Source organism: Electrona antarctica (assembly GCF_951216825.1).
Source record: "Electrona antarctica genome assembly, chromosome: 1".
NCBI classification, from domain to species: domain Eukaryota; kingdom Metazoa; phylum Chordata; class Actinopteri; order Myctophiformes; family Myctophidae; genus Electrona; species Electrona antarctica.
In genome coordinates, this window is record NC_136806.1 from 24838162 (window position 1) to 24863479 (window position 25318).

The window sequence follows — 25318 nt, forward strand, 5'->3', positions numbered from 1 at the left end:
TTTTCAAATGTATATAAATCTTTTGAAAATAGCCGATCTACAAGCTCACAATTCGTCGCGATGCGACGCAAAAGGCCGAAATATAGTGGGCACATGTTAATGCCAATACTATAGGCTACTTTGAATCAAGTACATTTTGAATTCCGGACTTTTACTTAAGTAAAACACGTGAGTACTTTTCCCACCACTGTTTATAAGCTTGGTGTAGTGGTGTTTAACTGAAATAAGAAATATGTGATTCCTGATCCTGAATCCTGAGCTGACTGACAGCCTTTTATGATGAATTCCTGTACTGTTCTTTGTCTATATAGAAGTGTCTATTTGTACGTCTCTAAATGATTTGATGAATTGAACATGGTGGACCCTGTTGTAAACAAGTGTAATGCTTAATTGGGTCGTCCACTCACAGTTAACAGCCTTTGTATTGAGTTTGTGCTTGAAATGTACTGTAATTCTGCAAACTGTTAATAAAATGTTCAATCAATCAATCAATTGCATTACTGGCTGCCACCCATGTGGGCTGCCACCATAGAGTAATACTGCCACCTTCTGGGTGGCTGATGTACGGAAACTCGACACGTCCAGGCGGATTTCCATTAAGCGCAGGCGCAGTGGTAAATAACGGTTCGGGTTTAATTCATTCTCGCAGCTGCCAGCTGCATGCTGCCTCAGCTGCTATGCTCAGCTGTCACTGCGCTCAACCAACCCGCTGCATGTCACCTCGCCTTGCTTAGGGAAGGAAGGAAGGAACAAACAAGCATGGGTTTAATCACAGGACTTTTCGCCTTCTTTTACCAACTACCTCAAATTTACACATGGCTGTTAAAGCCTTATTATGTCTTGTCGTTCCTCATGTCGGCCGCTTTCCTCATGGTCCGCAAGGCTCCGGGTCTGTGCGAACACCTGGCGACCCAACGGGAGGACGGCGACTCGTGCAACTTTGACTGGGTATGAAACTATGAATGGACTCAATGGAGATAGTGTTTCACACCACCTAAATGTGGACCATCGGTTGAAGTTGCTATGCTATGTCATGTTTTGCTTGCCTTTACAGAGAGAAGTGGAGATTCTCATGTTCCTTAGTGCAATCGTGATGATGAAGAACAGGAGAGCCAGTAAAACTCTTTCTCTCTCTCTCTCTCTCTCTCTCTCACACACACACACACACACACACACACACACACACACACACACACACACACACACACTCACTCACTCACTCACTCACTCACTCACACACAACCGCACAACCCATAAGACAAAACAAAAACTATCATTGACTTTGTTTTGTAAACATTGCAGTACAGTTTAAGTACCTTTATTATTGGTTTGGCTAATACATGGCAAGAATTAAAAAAATATATACGGTATATATATGGTATGCCAATTGCATTAGGCATACCAATAAAGGTACCCATTTGTAACAAAAAGCACCTTGTTGGGGAGTTTTACTCCTTGCCAAAAATATGTGGTCTTTTTTCAACAAATGTGTGGCTTTAATCATCTTCACAATCCCTTCTTTTCTATCTTGTTTCCATTTTCTGTTCCCCCCCCCCCCCCCCCACCCCCCACCATTTCTTAGTCACCATTGAGCAGCACATAGGCAACCTGTTCCTGTTCAGTAAAGTGGCCAATGTCATCCTCTTCTTTAGAGTGGATCTTCGGCTTGGGATTCTTTACTCCATCCTGTGTATCGGTCAGTGATGTTACCAAATACATGTTACACATATTAGAACTATAATAACTATTACTATAACCATTTGCCTGTGTGTGTTTCCACAGTATTTCTCATGACCTGTAAACCACCTCTCTACATTGGCCCGGAGTACATCAAGTATTTCAGTGACAAGACCATTGATGTAAGTCTGGGCTGGATTGGCACAAAACATGTTAATTTCCCATGCATGGTGCATAACTGCAGCTGCACACAACTCACATATAACTGACAATGATGTATTGCATCTACTTAAAATTCAATTCAAATTGTCAAATTACAATGTAATTCACCAGTAGACTGAAGGCTGCAGCCTGATGCACTCTTGAGTTATTCCAGATGCAAAATGTGAGGTCTTGTACTTTATTTTTATTTATTGTTTAAGGCCCTGACAAACTTAAATAGTCATTGACACAAGTGCCTCTGTCGCGCGTCAAGTATTCACATTATATAGTATATAGTCGGCTAATAATGTATTGTATTGTTGCTTCACGTTTGCCAACTGTATTGTCCATAATTGCTTCCTGTAGCACCGGCAGCAGTTAGAAAAGTCTACTGTAGCACTCATCTCTTCCGTGTGATCACATATAAATATATTACAGGCTTTTAAACATATCTCATCGACCAAAATTAAACAAGATACATACCAACACGCACACACACACACGCACGCACACACACATTGTGGTTTTGACTCAATTATGGTTTTGACTCAGCCACTTCACCTCCAGTATGGCTGCAGCCGAAATCAGTGTGTTTGATGAGACATTCATTTTCATTGTATCATGGCTTTAGACAAAGCAAAGCAAAGTTCTTTGTTTACCCAGGGTGAATGGACTAAGCTCGAGATGCTTGTTTACAGCCAGACCCTGCTCATAGAACATTTCATGGTTGGGGTTCAATGCCTTGCTCAAGGGCACTTCAGCGGTGGTAATTTTAACGTGCCGGTCCGGGGATTCGAACTGGCGACCTTCCGATAACAAGACCGCTCCGCAAACCGTTCGGCCACCGCTGCCACCGTTCGGCCAACGCTGCAGACAATCATTGGGATTCAAATTAGACTTTAATCCGGATGAATGTCTAAACCCACAAGCCACAACATTAACCAGGGAATTACTCAAAAGTTATTTATCCGATGAACCTGTTGCACAAATTTGGTGGCCTCTATAGTGATGTAATTTAGTTAACTGTAGGCCTGTTGCAATTTGCAAAGTGTTGTGTAATTTAATACCATCTGCTTTAATAATCAGGAAGAGCTGCAGAGGGACAGTCGTGTCACCTGGATTGTTGAATTTTATGCCAACTGGTCACCAGAGTGTCAATCATTTGCTCCTGTCTTTGCAGAACTTTCACTCAAGTAAGAGTTATTTTCTCTGTCATTGCTTTTATACACTTCTTACAGATGATTCTCTCCCTTACAGGAAACGTATTAGGGCCAGGCCCTATTTTCACCGGTACCATACCCCTTAACCCTAAACTGGGTATGGTACTTCTTTTTGCTATTTTGAAAAAATGTAAAACATTTCAAATACCCTATCTACATCGACACGTTGTAAGCTTGTAGATCGGCTATTTGAACTATTTAAAAATGTTTTTCAAAATAGTAAAAAAAAAGGCAAATCATTTTAGTAATAAGGGTTGTTGTTGCCAATGATTGTACTGTATGGCATTGTTTGACAAATAATGGTCCTTGGCCATAAACCCTTACAAACCACCAGATGCCCCTGTATCGTACAGGGCGCTTCACACTTCACACCCATACTACTTCAGCCTCTGCTACCAAGTTGAAGTACCTTATACGACCAGGTTCAAATAGGACATTGGTCTCAGAAAGAGAAAACTAGTCCCTTTCTTTCATTAGTATTCTTCATGGTCCTCAATGGGCAACATACAGTATTATTACAGTGTCCTTTTTGCCTGTCTTATATTCTGCAGGTATAACTGTGCTGGTCTCAGGTTTGGGAAGATCGACGCAGGACGCTACGGGGATGTTTCACAGAGGTCATTCATTCTCTCTCAATATACAGTATACCGTATGTTTATTTGCAATGTCCTTAAATATGACTAATGAGCAAGAAATGTTACCTGACTGCTTTAGTGTAGCTGCTTAGTGGGCAGCACCTAGTTGTGTAAGAGCCCAGCTAACAGGGTAAAGCTATATCTTTTTGTTTATATGAAGCTTGAATGTGCTCAGCAGGCATGTGTGGTCCATCCATCTATCTTCAACCACTTATCCGTAGTCGGGCCGTGGAGGCAACAGTTCCACCAGAGAGCTCTAGACTTCCCTCTCCAGAGCAACTAGCGGCTGTGGCTCAGGAGGTAGAGCAGGTCGTCCAATGATCCATGGGTCGGCGGTTCGAATCGCGGCTCCTCCTGACTACATGTTGAATTGTCCTTAGGCAAGACACTGAACCCCGCATTGCCTCCAGTGGTTGCCACCATTGGTGTGTGAATTTGGGAAGTGAGGACGCTGGCGTTGACTGTTCGCCACTTCACATTCCAATGAATGGACCATTGTAAGTGCTTTGAGTAAGCACGTAGTGCATAGAAAAGCGCTATAAAATGCAATCCATTATTATTATAACATTAGTAACTTCCTCCTGGGGGATTCCGAGGCGTTCAAGGGCCAGTTTAGAGATATAATCCCTCCATCTGATCCTTGGTCTGCCCCAGGGTCTCCTCCCAGTGGGACGTGCATCGAGGACCTTATTCTTTCGGTCATGACCCACACTTCATGACCATAGGTGAGAGTAGGAATGATGATTGCTCGGTAGACGGAGAGCTTTGCCTTCAGGCTCAACTCTCTTTTCGTCACTCACAACAGTGCGGTACAGCGACTGCAATACCGCCCCTGCCGCTCCGATTCTCTGAGGCATGTATAGTAATTGGCAATCCAGCCAGTAGTTTTCAAGATATGTTTGGGACCAAAGAAATGGACAGATAGACCAACTGACATTGTCATTCTTCTGCCTGTAGTGGGGCTAAAAACAGCATACATGCTTATTATTTTTAAACTTTCCCTGATAAAATATGGCGTGTTCACAAGTTTTTGATTATTTTGATATTAATCCTGTGTAACTCTGGCACTGGCTTATACTAAGAATTATTTCTGTACAGGTACTTGGTTTCCACCTCCCCTCTGTCAAAGCAGTTGCCCTCACTGGTGCTTTTCCAAGGAGGCCGTGAAATCATTAGACGCCCAATGGTGGACAGTGTTCATAGAGCCGTGTCTTGGACCTTCAATGAGGTGTGTAATCTGTTAAGTCTAAAGGCCTGAAAACACTAGTGTTGTTGGTCAAGAAGCGTGTTTGTCTCTCTCCGTTTGTCTTTCTCACAAACTCATACATAGTATTTTTTCCTTCTAGGAGAATATCATCCGCGAGTTCAATCTCAATGAGCTGTTCGAGAAATCCAAGAAGCTGAGCAAGGGTCGCAGCAACAAGGGAGACGAGCAGACCCCTCCTCAACCACTTGAGGGCAGCGATGGGCCACAGCTTGAAACCATCAGCCCAGAACTGCCCACAGAGAGCAAGAAAGATCAGTGAAGTTTGTGGGAAATCTTAAGGCCAAGGGACTTCATTAAGTCTTTCCTATTTCTTCCAATACTGTTATGCCATTATTCTAAAGATTGAAACAAATTATGCAATGAAGGCATAAGAGATGACACTTCAAATTATGAGATGAAGGCAAAAGAGATTATGACACTCCCTTGAAGTGTTTTAGGATCTCAGAGTTCTTATTTATTAAACCACCCAGGAGCAGCCTGATGATTCGAGTAGTCATCAGTCTGAGAAAGGCTTTGGCCAAATGGCCACATTCATTGCTCGTTGCTGCTGCAAAAGAACGTGAGTGGTGATCTTTTCAAGATGAGTGCTTGCAGTTCTTTTTTAGGATAAAAAGATTGACACCATCTGATGTCCTAGTTTATGCTGGGATAGTCAATAAAGTTTAACAATTATTTACCCTCTGTGAGAGCTATAGCAGGTTTCACTGTCCCTCAGTGTGATAAAGTATTTGAAATTGAATCATACCCTGAAACGGAGCATGGATTGATCCGAGTTGTTGTATTGCCATGTGGCAAAATGCCATTTTGTCATTCTGATCATTTTACTGGTTATATATCTAGTCAAAACTTAAATCTACCTGCTGCTTTTAGACTAAATGCATTTTACTGTGGCTTTGATTTACAAAAAAAACCTGGGCACCGAGGCTACTAGTCTTGGGACGTCCCGTTTCCTGGATGACAGTGACGTTAATCACACTTGTGTGAAGTGAGGGGCACAGTGAGGGCAGTATTGATCTCAGTCAGATATTCTTACGTTGTCATTTACATCATAACTACCTTAAACAAACATTAAAGTCCATAGAGTTGGCTGCCACAAGATGTAATTTCAGAAAGCCCTGCATTGGAGGGGCTAGCCTCTTAAAAAAAATCTGAAAAAAAAATCTGGCTAATGGATGCTGACTTCTAAAATAATCATTAAACATTTATATTGGCCACTCACCCCCATCAGTTTGACCTTTTTATTCTGAGAAGACATCTTAAAAAAAAAAAAATCTTCATAAGGCCATTTGGAAATGTCTTAACATATTCATTACAGATACTTATGAAACTTGTTCCATTCATCACAGCCCACAGTAGCAGTATTTATTCTCACATACAGTATACTTGTTATACTCGCATCATTTCAATTGTTCATTGGCCATCTTCTTTGGCCATCGAGTGAAGAAAGTAACACAGGTTCTTGTCACATCAGCTGCTTGTGCCAAAAACGCTGATGATGCTTCATTTGCTATTACCACACGCACATGATCCAGGTGTGTGCCTTTGACAAGGTTTTTCTCACAGGTATGCACGTCAGATGCATTCAGCACAACAGAATCACATGCACACCAAGGACATAATTGGGAGGAGAGGTTGGGGTTGTGAACTGTGGTACCACAAGTCCACAACCACTTTGGGAAGAATGATGATGTGTGCTTCAAGCGCACTCTCCAAAACTGAAAGACATGCTACATTCAGCTAGCTTGGACATTCTAAACTAAATACCTTCTGGGCTTTGATGAAAAAAAATTAAATAAACTGCACAATATTGACAGATACGCACGCACACACATCACTGCCTATATATTCATTTTTTTCCCTAAACCTGGTTGTGGGCAAAAAGTGAGCTGTACCTTTGGAGGATCTTTTTTTTTTAAGTAAATAAATCAACAGGGTAAGCAAACAGTAAAATAGAAATATTCAAATCTGGTTGTTTCTCAGAAATAATGTAAAAACAAATAAACAGTAGAAAACGATACAAATGTGCTTGCTTCACTATGAATGGTCTCAAGGCAAAAACCAATCAGTCAACCAAACAGTCTCCAATTGCAAACCAGTCCCTACAGCACTTAAAAGTATTGATTGAGGTGGACCGATTGAGCATATCTGCCCATCTTGCCCATCCATCAACTTTGTGAGTATGTCCATAGCTCTTTTACCCTTAAAGAAAAACAAAATTAATTTAAATTTATAATCTGATGACTCTTAATTGCACATTACAACTGGGTGTAGTAACTAATGACTGGTTTGGAATTGTGTCCAAAACTACAAAGGTTTTCCTGTCTTCTGAAATAAATAACCCCTTCCCTCCCTGCCCCCATTTGGCTGGCCATCCTTAAAAGTTTAAAGGTATAAGGTTCTTCTAGCTTCTTGATTGACAGACAAAAACATTGCAGGAAAACAAAACACCAAAAGGACAATCATGTTAAAGCTACAAACATAGGATTTGCATAATGTAGCTAGAATAAAAATTACAAGCATACATTCCACAAAAGAAGCTTGTGCTGCACTTATGATTCTGAATTTCTTTGTGGCTTTCATTTGTTTTCCACCTCAGCTGTCCACCAAACATTATCCTTCTCTTTTGGATGATAAGAATACCATCCAGAGTCCTTGATTGGCTGATGCAGCCGTCAACTTTAAAAACAGGCAACTGATTCAAACTTGCTTTTCATGTATAATTGCACACAATACATCAGCGATAGTTACCTTCAACACCTCACTGTTCGACCCAATAATTTCTAATATTCTTTATACATTTATATAAAACAATATTTAAAAAAAATATTTATAAAAACTAAAATGATAATGTGTTTATGGATGCTCATAGTCTCCTTTGACCTAGAGCTGGACTTCCAGGTCCAATTGATTCAGAGAGAGTTCCTATTGGTCACCAGTCAATTGATTCAGAGAGAGTTCCTATTGGTCACCAGTCCAACATCTCTCACTCTCAAGTTCCACACCCATAGTGAAAAACGCCACTCCTTTTAGGGATCGAGTTACATTGTAGAGACTCATCGTGCGCTAATGTACCAAAAGGGAAAACAGCGAATCGTTGAACATCCATTTGTCTTCTATGGACATTTTTGTACCACAAGCACTAGCTGTGATGCCATCAGTTTATGGCTTGCAGAGTGGCTTTTCTGAGAGAATATCCTCTTGTGGAAACAGCATGATGTGGTGCCTTGTTCCACTTCAATTAACCGTTTGTTCAAATAAGAAAAGGTTGGCAGAGAAGAATGGCCAGTGACATTACAAAGATAACAAATTGAGTACCAGACCAGTCCTATTCTGTCAGTCCCCTGCCTCTCTGACAGTTATGTCAGATAGTGAGAAACAGATTTTGTTGCAAGGTTGTGAATATCAATCCAGCTCAACTGAGAGAATTTTGTCCAGTCGAAGTTGTCCAGTCGAATTATCCTCCCAGTGATAGGCTGTGGAGGCGTGTCCGTCACTCAAACTGATATCTCATAGGTGGTCCCGCCGACGCCTGTCACTTTCTTCACCCCGCCACCCGGTTTGGATGCACTGTGATTGGCCAAGCCTGGGCGAGCGGTGGATCTGATTGGACATTCATGAGGGAAGGAGGGATGGGGGTCAAGGATGGAGACAGGGTAGAACGGATGGTGGAGGTTAGTGTTTCTACTTCTAAAAGACATTCCTTTTTCCTCTGTTAATTTTAAAGGCATTTGAATAACATCTTTAAGCCCCATTTATACTCTGTACGTACATACTCAGCATATATAAGGCGCAATATTGGAGGAAAGAAACATTAGGGGGCACATCAAACAGTACACAGATAAGAAGAAAGAGGTAGAACTTAGGAGTCAGGAGTTAACCACAGCGCTACTCTAGCAATGCCAGATTAAAAATGCCTGGAGTTTGCAGACATAGTAGTTAGTAGCCTTTTCTCCATCTATATGTATATTAAAGTATATTTTACATTATATAAATATACATGTAATTTCTTTGGGGGGAAATATATATATTTGTCAGCGGCTATGTTAGTTACAACCAGATTGACAGCAGTCAAGTTTATTTTCTTTGTGGTATTTATTCAGTTCTGGGAAATGATGAACTCTGGGGTGGTTGTATAGTGCTAGGGTAGGGGGTATGTATTCAGTTTTGGGAAATGATGAACTCTCAATAGCTCTGGGGTGGTTGTATAGTGCTAGGGTAGGGGGTATGTATTCAGTTTTGGGAAATGATGAACTCTCAATAGCTCTGGGGTGGTTGTATAGTGCTAGGGTAGGGGGTATGTATTCAGTTCTGGGAAATGATGAACTCTCAATAGCTCTGGGGTGGTTGTATAGTGCTAGGGTAGGGGGTATGTATTCCGTTTTGGGAAAACAAAGCTATTTAGCTCTTTAGCTCAGTGGTTGTACTAGGCTGCAGACCCCCATCTTAAGAGTTTGTGCCTGGAACCGCCAGAAGATACAATTTTCTTATTTATTATTCCAAAATGTTGAATAGTACATGGTACAAGGTCAAAATGTATAAATGTATAAAATTGGGTCAATGTGGATAACCCGATTGTGATGCTTTTCTGGGGACCACCTGGAACCCCGTCGAGGACCCATGGGGGTCTGCAGACTACACTTTGAGAACCACTGCATTAGCTCAAGTAGGCTGGCACAGTGCCTCTGGGCTAGTTCAATCACCCTGCCCTCTAGTGGATGAAATAGTTGAACCTCAATATAGACAAATTATGCAGCCGAGTGAGTATGTGTATAAACACACTTGTGCTCGGAATGTAGCGGCACACATACGAATAAGTTCTGAAAGGGAGCATAAATGAGCCATTAGTGGTACAAAATGTTACGGAGTACGATGGTAGAGGCTTACTCAGTGTTATGAGTACATTACGCTGAGGAAGCTCTGCAGTAATGAGTGTGTATGCTGCCTGTGCTTACCTAAATAAAGCTTAGGCTATCTCAAGGCCATTTAAGTGAGTGCTGGTGATTTTTGTTTATAAGTGTTCTTCTGAGCAGTGCAACCATTAAGAGACTACTTGTTGAGACGTGTGCTTGCATTCTTTAAAGTTATAAGATGGGACAAAACAGGGAAGAGGACATAACTACAGAACAGCATAGTAGACACTTAAGAACCAAAACATGCACAGGTGTACTGTATATAAAACAGACATACAATAGGCTGTTTTCACAGCAGCCATTTTAATGGATAAACACAGCTGATAATAACATTGTGTGTATGTCTGTATGAGATTCAATTAGGCGATTATGTATACTAGCATGCTACAGAAGATGTCCATGCTGGCAAACAGCATCACCTATATGCAACATACCCACAATGGGCCTCATGCAGGAACTAATACAAATTTCCTCATATTTCTCTTCTTGATTGTTTTCGTAAAAATAATTTGTGGGATTACATGCATTGACAAACAGCATCTGGCTTCTCTCCCATGTACACAGAGGATCGTGTTCGTATAGACAAAACCGCACAGGCTGCCCTGGGCACAATCATAGCTGCGGTGTTACATTAAGCACCACTTGACACCGCAGCATTGATTGCATTATAGCTGGCCTACAGGGCACGACTCTGCAGATTCGTCTATAGGCAGTTGCCCAAGCCAGATGCACAGCAGTGGATCCCCTAGACTCTGAGGTGGTACTTTACTTTGGCTGTGTTCACCCATCAAAATGGCTGCTGTGAAAAGGGTAAAAAAAAGCAGCAAAGACTGACTGAGAATCACAGAGGACGAAAAGGAAGACTCACACAGATCAGGGAGGAAGAGCAGGGCTGACACAGACCAGGGAAGAAGAGGATTAGGTAGGAAGAGAAGGAAGAGTAGCAGGCTGTTGGAGCTCTACTCACTGTGGAGCCTGTGTCCCTCCTCCGGCTACTCCCCCCACTGTTGTGGCACCTCCTCCCGCAGGCCGAGGCTTGTGCTGCGGCCCGGCCTCCCCAGTGTAAGACTGGGATTTGCCCAGGGAGGGTCCGCGAGGTGGAGGTGAGATGGGAGGCTCTAGGGAGCGAGCCCGCGGGGAGGAGGAAGGGTTCTGAGAGGAGGCACGTGGAGGTCGGGAGGAGGAGGGTGGGGGGTCCTGGTTGTGCTGGAGCAAGTGCTGGGTCTCAGGTGGGGATGGGCTGACAGCACGCAGGTAGGCCCTATGGGGAGAGGAGAAAGACGCGGAGCCCTGGAACAGCTGCCCCTCCCTCTGCTGGGCGAGCTGAGCAGAGAGGAAGGGCGACGTGTAGCCCTGCAGTGGGGCGCCGGCGGCCGCCACCTCAGAGTGGGTCGCCGCAGCGACCCCGGTCGCCATGGGAAACGGGGGGCGGGGTTTCTGCGGCGACAGCTCATGGGCGGCCGACTCAAACTCGGGGCTCTCGGATGGCGTCAGCAGGCTGTCATAGGACAGGCTGCCGTTCCTAGTCTGGTTGGCTAGGCTCTTGTAGCTGGTGTCTGTGGTGCCCTCTGATTGGAGCGTGGCGAGCGCATTGTGCGCTGTTTGCGCCGAACGCAGGCTGGAGGAGCGGGAGCCGCCAGTGGACAGGACCAGGGAGGATGGGTAGGAGGTGTAGGAGCGACCAGCCAGGGAGTAGCCTGACATGCCCCCCGTGACCCCCACCGCCGTCCCACTGGGGCCTCCAGGGCCCTCGCCCCTCTCCCCTAACCCCCTGCGTGCACATCCACCTCCCCCCACCACCGTGACCCCATCCAAGCTGCTGGGCTCCGAGCGGTAGCTGGGCTGGCGGCTGGACTGGAGGATAGAGGGAGATGGAGAGTCAAGACTCTCCCCACGGATCATCTGAGTGAGGAAAGGAGAGGAGGTTAGAAGAGACCAGGTGAGTGAAAGCGTATGGTGGGGGGTATTAAAGTAGACAACAAAAGATGGGCAGGTGGTGAAGAGTGGAGGAGGGAGAAAGAATGAAATAGCCATGTTACTGAGTAACAGATAACATGCTCTGGAGATATTCTAGCAAAAACTAAAAACTAATTTCAAAAGATTCTACCAAACGGGGAGAAGATAAAGAGGGGTCGAAACTGGATGCTGGACCAGTGCTTTGTAATTATCACACGACTGGATTTGTAAACAAACCAAGTGGCTTGCACAAGCACTACAACTGGATACCATAGACTGTGTATGAACACATATGAATATGAAGGACACACATATACTATTATATACTGTACAAACTATACATTCCAGGTAATGCAGTTTCAAGGGGAGGAAGGATAGGTCTAAACACACAGAGCAACAGTCAAAACTAGTCTCACGTAGCCAGACAACTATTCCACAATCTCCAATTGCTATATAGCCCGGAACTACACCTCCCGAAATCAGAGTAAGGAAGCTGCCATTTCTGTTCACGAAAATATATTTTAAAATATCTTTACATTTTATTTTTGTATTTCCTTTTCTGCTAAGCAACAAGCTATATATGCTTAGATGATTTCTATTCATATTAGAATACATTTGTGCGGCTGTAAAGGAGGCTCCACTTCCGCTTTATATTTTACTCATGACAGCTCTTCCGTTGCTCCAGACTGTATGATGAAAGCATTTGGAAATTGCGAGAGGCAACAGTCTGGTAACGCGAGACTAGTCAAAACGGACACACCAAGATGATGATACTACTGTAGCTGAGACTTACTGATCGACTGATGGCCACTGAATGTTCAGTTCAAAATAAAGAAAACAAAAAAAGAGGGGCAGGGTATTAACCACCAAAAGGAAAGCAGAGGGGAGGCAGAACTACATTCAAACCAGTCAGTGGTATAACATCTAGGTAAACTGGGTCTCCACCAATGGTGTGTACAGCCAGCGTGCCAGATTTACTGTGCAAGTTCGATCATGCCATAGGTTGTTGGACAGGCTCTTTGTCTCTCTCTCTCTCTCGTGCTTTTGTTGAGCATTTTGACGAGTTGTATTTAACCACATCCAGTTGAAAATTTTAATAGAAAAACAAGCTTGTACATATTGCAATTTTTTCCTCTCTCTTTTTTTGTCCACATGGTCCAGAGTCTAACGCCAGGGATCCACCGGACGCGTTGCGTCTCCGTCGCGGCAGTGGAGCCACCCTTCATTGATTAAAAAGGGAACATTCCCTGACGGTGACGGAGACGCGACGCTGACGCGCCCGGTGGAGCCCCGGTGTAATGATAAGGGACATCATTTACTTCAGGTAACGTATTCTGAAGGGGTTTGAAGTATGAATATCCTACTTTCACTTGTATGAAACTGTACATGTACCTTGTTAGGGTGTGTAAGGGCCGTGTGGTTCCTCCCTGGGCTGCCGAAGCCAGGCCGGTACTTGTACATGGAAGGAGTGGGCGGAGCTTCCGTCAACAAACTGCTCTCTGTGGAGGAAAGCAAACGGAAACAATGATTGAACATTGTGCTGGGCGATACATCGTGAACCTTGATTTGAGATGTACTTTATAATTTTTTCCAACATATAGAGAAGAGAACAACAGACTCAGACTTACATAGAAGACAGTGTACATACACAATTTAACATAGTCATACACATAAGACCCTTAAATGATATAAGGAACAAAAACAATGAAAAGAAAGAAAGAAAATGAAAGTAAAAAATAGTGGTAAAAGCTTGAGAAATGGGGGAACAGTGACACAGGCTAAAAGTCTCCAGGTGGGAGAAGTAATTAATGCTCAATATGAAAATTGTATTTCATTTTCAAAAATACGTCCAAGATTTCCTTTTGAGGTTTTATTTTTTTGTGTAGACAACATTGAAAGGGCAGAGACTTAACCCTTGCAACATATCACCTACTGTAGCACTACTTTTGGGTATTTGTGTGTTAATTACAATTCAAGAAAACAGTGATCTGTTGGCATACAATTGTAAATAGCAGAGAAGATAAAAATAAATATCAAGACAGGTATCTGGGTTAGTGTGCACAGACAAACAAACATAAAAAGACATAAAACATACAGACATAAAAAGGTAGAAAGGTAGGCACTTTTGGTAGGCCAATCAGACAGGCAATGTAAATGTTTGTTTTCTCATGCCAATAAAGCTCCTTTGGATTGCATTTCTGCAGCATGCCTTCTGCACTTCCGCTTGACTTCATCCTTACGCTAGAGTCGGACACTCCATGGCTCCAACGAACTGCAGCGGCCAATGAGGCATCTGTTTTTATATCTATGAGTGTGCATGTCACCCTCGGTGTCGGCACACTGCAAGTCAGGGTATCTGGGTTAGTGTGCATGTGTACTGTATGTCTCACCCTCTGTGTCAGCGCGTGGCAAGCCTGGGTAGCGGAGCTCCGGTTTGGGAGGAGGCGGTGGCTCTGCATCTGCTGACTGGCTCTCTATCTGATCCAGGCTGCTCTTGGACTACCATGAAGAAGACAGAGAAATTTGTTTACGTACTAAAAGAGTGACTTTGAGAGCTGTTTCAGCGTACAATGTAAGTCAATGAGGAGCATATTTTGAATTATCAATTTCTAATCGCTGGAGCAATTATTTTTGATTTCTTGTCCACATTTGGAGTTACATCATGGCAAGGTAACTACACAACCCAAACCTCTACAAAAGTGGTCTTGCCCTTTAAGTGTCCTTACTCTGGTGCTGTGTCGGTCATTCTGGATGCCATTGTCCAAGACCTTGGCCTCTAACTGGGAATCAGTGAGGGGGGGCCTCAGGAATGGAGGCTGTACTTCCACTGTCTGAGGGCCCCGCCATCGACCCACATACCTGAGAAAGAGACACAAAATGTTTATCTATATAGTATATTACAAAAAGCAAAATTATGTAAATATTTCTAGGATGTATAGGTTGCCAATAGTAAGTTCTCTATTGACGACTACCATAACAAAAAACAAAAACACAGACAAAATTGCAATGCAGACAGCATTACACAAAAACACAGGCACAAACTAGTACTAGGTATTAATTATAGATTATACAAATCATTCACATGGAAGTCTTGTTTAATCACATATTCCATTTATACATTTTATTTATACAAGAGGAAGAGATGAATAACAGAGTAGAGGGTGGAAAAGAGGAGAAAGAGAAGTGGGGAGAGAGAAAGGGGCAATGGAAAAAGCAATTGGAGAGTAACAATGGAAAAGGAGGGGTGGAAAAAGAGGCGTGGTTGAAGGACGGACTGACCTGGGGGCCTGGGAACTACAGAGCACATGTGAGATATTCCTTGAGCAGCCGTTGGTGAAGGGGTTAACACCGCCCCGAAACTTCCCTGTCACCTGGTAGGAGAGAGGGGGATGGAGGGAACGCACTTACGCACTGTTAATGTGTAGGTAGATTACCTTTCATTTACTGTATGTCCAGACACTTATGTCCAGGCGATGTACTATAAATTAATCAGTCATACGCCTGGGTGACAGCAGACTGCTGGGCGAGCGCTGGCGCTTTGGAATGGGGGGGGGGGGGGGGTCAGATCAACATATCCGCCTGGGTGACAGCTAACTACTGGGCGAGCGCTGGTGTTTTGGCATGGGGGGTAAGATCTTAATTTTCGGGCCTGTTGAGTTTTTACTGGCTGCCGGGCGCGGCTGCACTAATAACTTTGGGGCAGGCCTGTATAGAGTTTAAATGGACAGATATCAGTCAAAAGGGAGACATCGAAAAGGAAGGATGGATGGGGAAAGATCAACATATGGAATGTTACAGGTCAGCTCCATATATGGAGATCTAAGGGTTTGAGGTCAGATGTAGAGTTGCTGGCCAATATTGATGACATCAGGGGTCTCCATATACGGGCTTAATATTGATGACATCAGGGATCTCCATCCCTGATGATGTCACATGCTCCATCCCTGATGATGTCACGTGCCCGACACACTGACGGGAAATGCACGATTCCATAGTTAACTACGACCTTCGGTCGCAAAATGTGGCGCAAATCTTTGAATATTATTCTTTCAGTGCCAACGATTTTAACTCAAATCTTTGCTTCTGGGGGGTCCCTGGAACAATATATTTTCAGATGGGGGTCCGCGGCTAATTTGAAATAATTCTGGGGGTCCTTGACATGAAAAAAAGTTGAGCACCACTGACATAGAAACATAGGATTTTCAGAAAACTTTTAGGATTTAGAAGACTTTTTTTTTTTTGAAAAATCGGCCTCATGTCTAAATGTGTTAATCAATGGAGTTGCCAACTAGACAGCAGCTACATGTACCTGTTCATTTGTGGTCCTCCCACGGGCCACCAACACCATGTGGAAACCAGTCAGCCCAGCTACTGGGACAAAGAAGAGACCAGCCACACACATAACAGCCATACTGGGAGAAACTGGTCAAGGATGTGACAACATTTACAGAAGTAAAAGATCGACTATTTTGCAATCATATAGAGCAATAATACAATATTACCATCAAAACAAGCAGCATTTTAAGGGAGAAATGTTGCTCTACAATCGCGGTAGTTTTAATGTAGGGTTGTCCAGATCCGATCACATGATCACAATGATCAGATCGGGAGGGGGAAAAAATAATCACACCTGTGTGAACTGAGCAGTGTACCGGTAATTTACTGTACTGTACAGTTTTATTGTTAGTTATACTTGTATTGTTAGTGTGCTCAGTGTGAATGGGCCTGTAGGCTGCTCAACAGTGCCACTATCGGTCACCCTGCGGTGTTGCAGCTGTTTTCATACCCCAAACGGACATACAGACACATAGGGACACACAAAGCCAGTCATTGGAGCAGTGTGCTCCGCTCAAAAACGTGATGGAGACATCCCTAGTACCATTATATTCATATCATGATATTAGACTGAATATTGTCTGTAATTTTGGATATTGTACTATTGTGATATGGCATAAGTGTTCTATAAAACTATAAATATCGGATCTGGAAATAAACAAAAGGCTTTGCTCTGAATCCATGGCTGATAAAGAGACAACTACAAAACCACAGGTAGCAGAAAATATTTCCAGAAAGAAAACAAATGATTAACTTTGTTTGGATGCTGTTAACCTTGTTGGCCAAGTGATTACAGATCTCAGAGAAAGCGCTGAAATGTCAGCACATCATTTGGCAACAGAGAGGTTTCTTTTGTTTGATTTCAACACAGATTTGTTGTTCACAATGTCGTATTATCAGGGTAAAATCTGATATTGCGTCCTTTCGTATTTTAAAATTGCCCTATACGGATCATGGCAAAGACTACAGTACAAAGTAATGGATACAGGTTGCATGCAATGCATCTTGCCATCAGTAAGAGTAGCTTATCTCCCCCTCTCACGCACACACATACCCGAGTATAGGAGAAGTGTACAAAATTGTTTATACTACAATGTATATTAGAATTTTATATTCAATATTTATACAGGCTATGAATATAATAGTAATTAAAACATCACAAAATCAGCACTGAGACGCACATTCAGATTTACACAGAAATAACAGGGTATTTATAAACGAATCAGATCGAATTAGGCAAAAAGATATAGTGACCAAGCCCAGCAGCACTATGCCCGGGTAACAGTGTGACCAGAAAAGCATTCAGTGAGTGGGTTCCAGATTTCAAGATCAGAAGACTGATTTCAAGAACATAATTAACTCATTTAATTTACCGCCACCTGGTATCTGAATTGTGTACTCCAGGAACGCCAGCTAGTCATTTTATACCTTTAGACACCTTTAGTTTCACTCGGAAACCGAGTCAGGAAGTGAATTACCGCTATGCAACAGGTCCTGCGAATGTTATTTAATTCACCCAAAATATACATTTTGTAACCGGGGATCATATAGTTTTCCTTTTATCATTTTTTCAGTTTTTTCCCATCGCACCCAAACCAGTGTTACAAGCGCGTAGAAAACACAGTTGTGAACCGTAATCAATTTATATTAAAATAGGCGTCAAAAGGCGATCTCGGCTGTAAAAGAGTTTAGGTGCCATCATTGTAGCATGTGCACACAAGTGTGTTATGCAAGCATAACCATGGCTAAATATATGGCGCCCGGGTGAAGGATACGTGACAGCGGCATGTGGCGTGTCCAGCTGCTGTCGGTGATGCAGGACGTAGACCAGGCCGAAGCCAAACACGTCCACGATGTGGACGGTGAGAGACAGCAGGAACAGGAAGAAGTAGCGGTAGTTCCTTCGGCCGATGCAGTTGTTCACCCAGGGACAGTGATGGTCAAAGTCCTGACGGGGAGTGGGATGTGTGGCAGATGCATCATGAGGCTCATCATTTTGGGGGGGTTAGGGTTAACTCAAACTAACACAAGATGAACAGCTTGCACAATCTTAATTATACATTTCCCTTCCTTTTAGGGGGTTTGATACACGAAGAATCCCTGAGCCACATGAAAGAACACTAAACACTATCTATGAATTTCCAGGACATGATTCTGTTTGGGAGACTTTGAAGTGGAGGCAATGACTGCATCCCATGAGGAACAAGCACATGTTTGCTCCAACCCAACATTATACCAGGTGATCTCAGTGATGAGGACACCTTCACACACCGAGGGAGGAGCTAATTAGGCCCTGGTCAGACTTCAGACTGGCAGCCCAAATCTGATTTCCTATCCAGATAATCTGATTGGTTTTATGCAGCCTGGACAAGGTTATGGAATGGGATTCAAATCTTATTTGCAAAAATCAGTTAAGAGTTTCCATGCGTTTTTTTTTGCTCAGACTGCATACAAACAATGTGCCTCTAATATGGATATGTCACAAATCCGATATGGGCTGGATTTGGGCTGCTAGTCTACACAGGGCCTTGAAACCACCTGGTGTGGGCGTTAGGTTTGCAGGAAACCTGCACCCGGTCCCTCTCCGGGCCCTCCATGGAACATGATTAGGAGCCTCCATGTTTAAAAAGCTACATGCAATACCTATTACCTATGGTCATGTGTTAACACACAAACCACTGCTGGTCAACAGTTACACTGATTACTTTTGCCTGGAAAAGAACTACAGTCGAAAGTGTCTGCTTTATGTAGTTCCCATGGAATCAGTCTTCTTTTTACCAATCATGACACCGTGTTCATGTCCTGGGAATGTAAACAGAACTGCATAGCATTAACATAACTTCCTTCAGGGCATTATAATTCCTGTACTACCGCTTCTTAGACACTTTACAGTAGCAGTTCTTGTCCAGCCTACCCGACAAGTGTAACAGAACAAGGCAGTAATAGGCCTTTGATATTCTCTCTCTGTGTGTGTGTGTGTGTGTGTGTGTGTGTGGGGTTTACCTCCACACAGTTGTCACAGACAGAGCAGTGAGAGCAGCGCGGTGGCCGGTAGAAACGGCATGTTGAACACCACTTCATGCGCACCTGGATGCCTTTGATCTCCACTGTCTTGTACAGTGGAGCACGGAAATCATCCTCTTTATCCTCGTCCTCCTCCGCTAAAATACGCACAAACATGGTGGTCAGCAACCCTGAAGACTCCACATGCTATATTTTAGTATCATCAATGATCATAAAATGTCGATGTTCATTTTGGGTTGATTTTCCATCACCAGTACGGTTTCCCATGAATAACTTTCTGACATAAAATTCCTTTCCGACATAAAATTCCTTTCTGACTGGGGTTTTAAAATTAAATGTACACTAATAGTACTAGTAAGACGCCCTGAGGGCGAGAAGCATCCGCCTGGGTGATGGCAGACTGCAGGGCGAGCGCTGGCACTTTGGCATGGGGGTTCAGATCAACATATGGAATGAATTCTGTACTGTATATGGAGCGTGTCTTGGGTTTGGTGAGGTCAGATCAGATCAACATATGGAATGTCAGAAAAGGTCAGCTCGGGTGGCAGCGGGGTGGTGTCTTGAGTTTACAGGGTTTGATGAGGTCAGATGAGATCAACATTTGGAATGAATTCTGTATGGGCCATATATGGAGTGTGTCACGAGGGGTGACGGACTGACAGGTTTTGCAGGTTTTCAAAGTAAAATGCAGCCTATGGTCGCAACAAATACTATATTAGAATTCACTAAGCAGTGTGTGTGTGTGTGTGTGTGTGTGTGTGTGTGTGTGTGCATGTGCATACCTCTAGGGAAGACTCCAGGATCCATAAAAGTGGCCATGCAGAAGTTGGCAAGGGTGAAAAGGAAGATCACAGCAATATATATAGGAATGACAGAGGAGAAATACTCTGTTAACCATGGGCACCTAAAGAAACAGACGGAATGCAGAGAGAGAAGGGTAAGTGAGAAAAGATTACACATTTAACACGCTGCACATAAGACGGGATCACTTATCACAGGACTGATAAAAGAGGGCATGGAAATATATTACCATATCATGGAACAAACACTACTAGGTAGACATTTGATTAATAGTGAGAAATGTGTGTTTGCTTTATGTACACACACTGCACGCATGTGTGTGTGTGTGTGTGTGTGTGTGTGTGTGTGTGTGTGTGTGTGTGTACACGCGCAAAAGAAAGACACACTTACGTGAAGCAGAAGAACAGTGAAGTGGAGCCAACCAGGAAGGTGGTGGCCGCAGAGACAGGGACGTAGCGGCTGGGGCGAAACGGTCGGGGAGGAGCGGAGGCAGGACCGCCTACTCCTCCCCCAACCCCCCCACTACTGAAGCCCGGCATCAGAGAGAGAGAGGGGTGAGAAAAGGCGGTGAAGACAGAGGGATGGAGAGGGCTCTGTCTACCTACTGTAAAGGGAGCTTGAGGGGTCAAAGCGATGACCACCGTACTGTCTGACTCGGAGGTGGGGCCATGACTGAAGAACGAAAAAAGTAACTGTATTACCATGCAATGAAAAGCAGTAACGGAAGGGAGATGTCAATGAAGGCTTACTAAGCTTCAGCGTATCCTCCTGCAAGTTGCTGTCACTCAACACGAATAGAACAGCAGCACAGATATGATTCTTTATAAAGCAATCTATGGTTCTGCTTGCATCTGTATAGATTGTTCCACGTGTGTATTTCATGCAGAGTTTCAACAGAAGCTCATGTAATTAAAACTGTACAACAGCAATATGATACAAAAATAGTGGGCTATTCATAAATATTTCCATATGGCTTCAATGTAGCTATTTGGTGCAAATTATGTATAAATATATTCTATTCTAAGCTGCTCCCTGGCACCAGTACAGTCAAAACCTTTGTGCGTAAACACAAGAGGTGCAGACACTGGCACACAAATGCTTTCAGAGCAATCTAGGCTTCTTCCTACACCTGAAACTCTATATTTGCATTGATGCTATTCATCATTTAATGCTGTGCTTAAGTATTGGTTACCCCTCTCATTTTTTTCAATACAGATGTAGATATGTATAAAAGAAGACAATCAGAAAATGAAGAGGTAGTGGAAGGATAGCCAGCAGGTGTAGAACAGAAGCACTGCGGGAGAAGAGGCAGAGGAACTGAGCACAGCTACTGAGGACTGTCTGAGAGGGGTTGTGTAGGCACTGAGTGGGTGGGTGTGGTAGGGACAGGTCCAGCAATTAAAAATAAGACGGCAGGGAAAAATTAAATGCACACAAAACAAAATCTACTTCCAAAACCAATCTCTAGAGCTGATGAGCAAAACAAATAAAAGTCCATTTGAATGGTTGCAAAAAATAAGTGTTTAAAAACAAAAATGTCGATAAAGAATGACATCAATCGCTGCCATTGAAAGCAGGCAGGAAATAAATTGGGTCAATTGGCTGAGCAGATCTCCCTCTGATCTTCTGAGACCTCTGTCATCAGTCTTTGTGTCAATGCTGGAGCAGAATCAACTCATTCCAAACAGAACCCCTGTGAGCATCGCCAAGCCATCGCCGCACTTGGCCAGACCAGGGTGTAGAAGAAGCCCCGCCCACCTCCAAATTCTCTGCAGACACACCTCCCTTCCCATGGTTCCTTTTAAATGAAATTGCACACAGCTACAGTAGGTTGCAATGTAGTCGGAAACACATCAGTCTTTTTTTTTGTTTTCTCTGCCTCCTTCTCTGTAGTGTATACCCGCTTCGTCTACTTTCACCCACCACTGATGGAAACAGATTAACGTCCCTGTAACAAGAGAGATGGAATCAAAATTAGACAACAGCAAAAGCAACCACTGAACAGAAAGAGAACAAACATAATGTATACACACCATGACACTGTAAGGTAATGCCAGTGATTCATTTGTTTTCAGTACATTTTTCACTTCAAAAGAGGCTGCATGCAAGGGCTGTGTGTAGGGAGGGAGTGGCAGGACCGTTTGTCAAAACTTGACCACATTTTCTTCTCACAGTTCCATTTTTATTTCACAATACCCTTGCTGACTAACCATGACCAATCTCACTTTGCTGTTTCCTCTTCTCAATTGCGCACAGAGCTGTCACACAACCTACCATTCATAAACATCACCTGTCACCAGCATGCCCTGAAGAGGCTCAATTGAAACCAGCCAAAACAAACATCTAAATATACAACAAAGAAATGTATAGAGATCTCAGCAGGCATAGCCGTCATTACAAATGTGATGGTCATTACATTTAGAAAAGTGCCTATGGCAGTTTTTAGGCCAAGGAGATTATTTCGGGCAAAACAAATGCTTGCAATGGATTGATTTGATAATCAATTCAACAGGTCAAGGACCACAATATATAGAAATCTTTTGAGAGGTGCAGCCACTCCAATGCACAGCAATGTGTGTCCCTATGTCTGTCTGTCTAGGGTACCAACAGATGACAAAGTGGCGCTATTGAGTAGAGATGCTCCGATAATCGGCCAGCGATCAGTCATATTCACTCTGATCGGCAATCACCCTATGTATTTATGATCGGCAATTTACCCTATCTGGAGAAACTGATCTTTTACACCATTTAAGTGGTATAAATGTCAATCAGATATATAGTATAACATCATTTTGCTGGGTTTTCTCACACTCTCTCTCTCTCACACACACACACACACACACACACACACACACACACACACACACACACACACACACACACACACACACACACACACACACACACACACACACACACACACACACACACACACACACACACACACACACACACACACACACACACACACACACACACACACACACACACACACACACACACACACACACACACACACACACACACACACCTTTTTTTTTAATGGAATATCAAATCTAAAACAAAACAGCACTGACACAGGCATGATCCCACCGCAGTTCTAGGCAAGCCCCACTGTGATTGGCCAGTAGTCACTGTAATTGACTGGGGCAGCTGTGACTCAGTTGCCGGTTGGGAAACGCAAGGTTCCCAGTTCGATCCCGGGCTGAGCGTGCTCCCCCTGAGTTTGTGTCGAAGTGTCCTTGAGCAAGACGCTGAACCCCTAATTACGGATGAGCAGGTTGGTGTCTTGCATGGTTTCCTCCGCCATCGGTGTGTCTGAATGTGTGTGTGTGAATGGGTGAATGTAATGCACAATCGATATAAAGCGCCTTGGATAAAGGCACTATAAATGTACCATTCACCATGTAGTTTATTTTTTTCAACTATGCCTAAAGCTCCTAACCTGACTCCACCTGTCCACCAGTTTACGGCAGTCACAAGTTCTCTCCTCCTGCCTGCATCTGGGCTCTCTCAAGCAGAAACGATGAACAGGAAGCAGTGGGACAAAAATCTGATATCTCCATAGTAATTTGTTAGGTTGTGTTTACATTTGCGCTGTGGCAAATATGTCACCAGTCTTGCATTGATCCCACCTCTAGCGGCCGCAAAAGGCCCGTATATCGCTCTGGTCTGATTTGGATCGGAGTACATCACCTCTGCCCGAGAGAGACCAGACTCTCCTTTCTGGAAGAATTAAAATGTTGTCCAGCAGGGGGAGTGGTTACACCAGGCTATAAAGCTCCCACAATAACCCTAACCTCAGTAAAACTATGCCTAAACCTAACCTTAACCTAAAACTATGCCTACTATGCCACCGGTAGTGTCATAATCAACTGACACTACCGGTGTGGCAAAGCAGACACAACATCAGTGTGACCCATTTAATAATCAACAGTACTGACAATACTACTACTGACCATTCAACAGCAATGACAACAACTGACACAACCACACTGTGACCCAGTTACTGGCATGCATCACAGACACACGTCACTGACTCATTCAACAACACTGGTACTACGTCACACTCAGTCTGTGACTCACTCAACAGCAATGGCATCACAGTGACCCAGTCAACACTCTAGCCACTGTTGACACACAACTAATCATCTCGTCTCGTCTGCCACTCCACAACAAATCCCATCCCCTCCTCCACGACAATAACTATTGTTAATCCTCAAATCTCCACCACGTCGAACCTTAACTACTGTCTGTCATGTCGCTGCAAACAATCAATAACAGACCACTCAAAACAAGTTTAAATCCCCATCCTGAGCAATAACGTGACAGTGACTAGGTCACTGGTGGCTATGCAGAGTTCAATGTAAAATTGGTACTATTCTCTGGCTATCAGTTTACATTGATGTTAACATTTGTATGACAAGTAATGCTTCCAAGTGATAAGCCAAAGCATTACCAGGCCAGGGCACTGCGAACAGCCAGCTAGCGCAGCGAGCACCAACATGCTAACAAGATGATTTGCCTAATAAAACTGACTGCATAGTGTTACGCGCTGTAGCTAAAGTTTTTAACTACGTACTGTTAAGCATTTGAATTACAGTATGACTAAAAGGAAAGGCCCTCCAGTTGGGTATAAGCGATATAAGCCAGTAACGGCCAGGCTCCTCAAAGTTATTTTGCGACACTGGCTGTTCAGTGAAGAACCCCCACACAGCTCAACTAAACTAATGTTAGTTAGCCAACGTTACCTTGCTAGTGGCGTTGTTGAAGTTTTGCTCTCGCGGACCGGGTCTTTCTTTCCCCCAACGTTTTATGTCAAAGAACAGAGGTAAACATCTCAACGAGCGACAAGCGATAAACGTCGTGTACCTAATATTCGGCTGCATACGGGTCCTCTCTTATGGGTTAAGGGTGTGTGTCATTTCGAGTGGAGTTCGCTCTTGCTAGCTTGCTAAGGCCGACACAGGAATCCCGGAACTGGTCCGTCCATTCCTTCTCAGGTGGAGTGATCAGCCAATCAGGGAGTGAGAGTTGGTAAAATTCTATATCCCATCGCCCGGAGGGAAAGTCCCGTTGTGATTGGCCAGAGGTTAGAAGCCTGATAATATCTAATATCAGGCAACTACAAACACTGATACAATAGTAAAAAATGTATAGAATATAAACAGCATCAGCAGGTTAATAAATAGCTGCAATACAATATAAACATCCCTCCAGGCTATAGGGTTGTGATCCTAACTTGGAGACAGTGTTGGTCCATGTAGACTGGTATAAATTGTCTTTGCAGGT

General features: G+C 43.5%; 2 protein-coding genes across 3 annotated transcripts; one reads left to right on the forward strand and one right to left on the reverse strand.

Annotated features, from left to right (window-relative positions):
• The first annotated feature begins 679 nt into the window (after positions 1 to 679).
• Positions 680 to 6864, forward strand: tmx2a (thioredoxin-related transmembrane protein 2a). Its single transcript, XM_079511272.1, has 8 exons — positions 680 to 948; positions 1055 to 1115; positions 1583 to 1696; positions 1783 to 1859; positions 2965 to 3071; positions 3650 to 3715; positions 4832 to 4961; positions 5080 to 6864. The coding sequence occupies exons 1-8, from the start codon at positions 760 to 762 to the stop codon at positions 5257 to 5259; spliced, it is 924 nt and encodes a 307-aa protein (XP_079367398.1). The 5' UTR covers positions 680 to 759; the 3' UTR covers positions 5260 to 6864.
• LOC306930333 (palmitoyltransferase ZDHHC5-B-like) lies at positions 6225 to 25041 on the reverse strand. Of its 2 annotated transcripts, none has more exons than XM_079511252.1 (12): positions 24778 to 25041; positions 20417 to 21974; positions 20008 to 20129; positions 19205 to 19362; positions 17977 to 18149; positions 16176 to 16278; positions 15146 to 15237; positions 14593 to 14725; positions 14257 to 14365; positions 13259 to 13365; positions 10878 to 11812; positions 6225 to 8600 (listed from the first exon to the last, which is right to left on the reverse strand). In XM_079511252.1, the coding sequence occupies exons 2-12, from the start codon at positions 20728 to 20730 to the stop codon at positions 8495 to 8497; spliced, it is 2352 nt and encodes a 783-aa protein (XP_079367378.1). In that variant the 5' UTR covers positions 20731 to 21974; positions 24778 to 25041; the 3' UTR covers positions 6225 to 8494. The 2 variants fall into 2 exon arrangements, with proteins under 2 accessions (XP_079367378.1, XP_079367379.1); XM_079511253.1 differs by having other exon boundaries at positions 24899 to 25027.
• Positions 25042 to 25318: the final 277 nt, after the last annotated feature.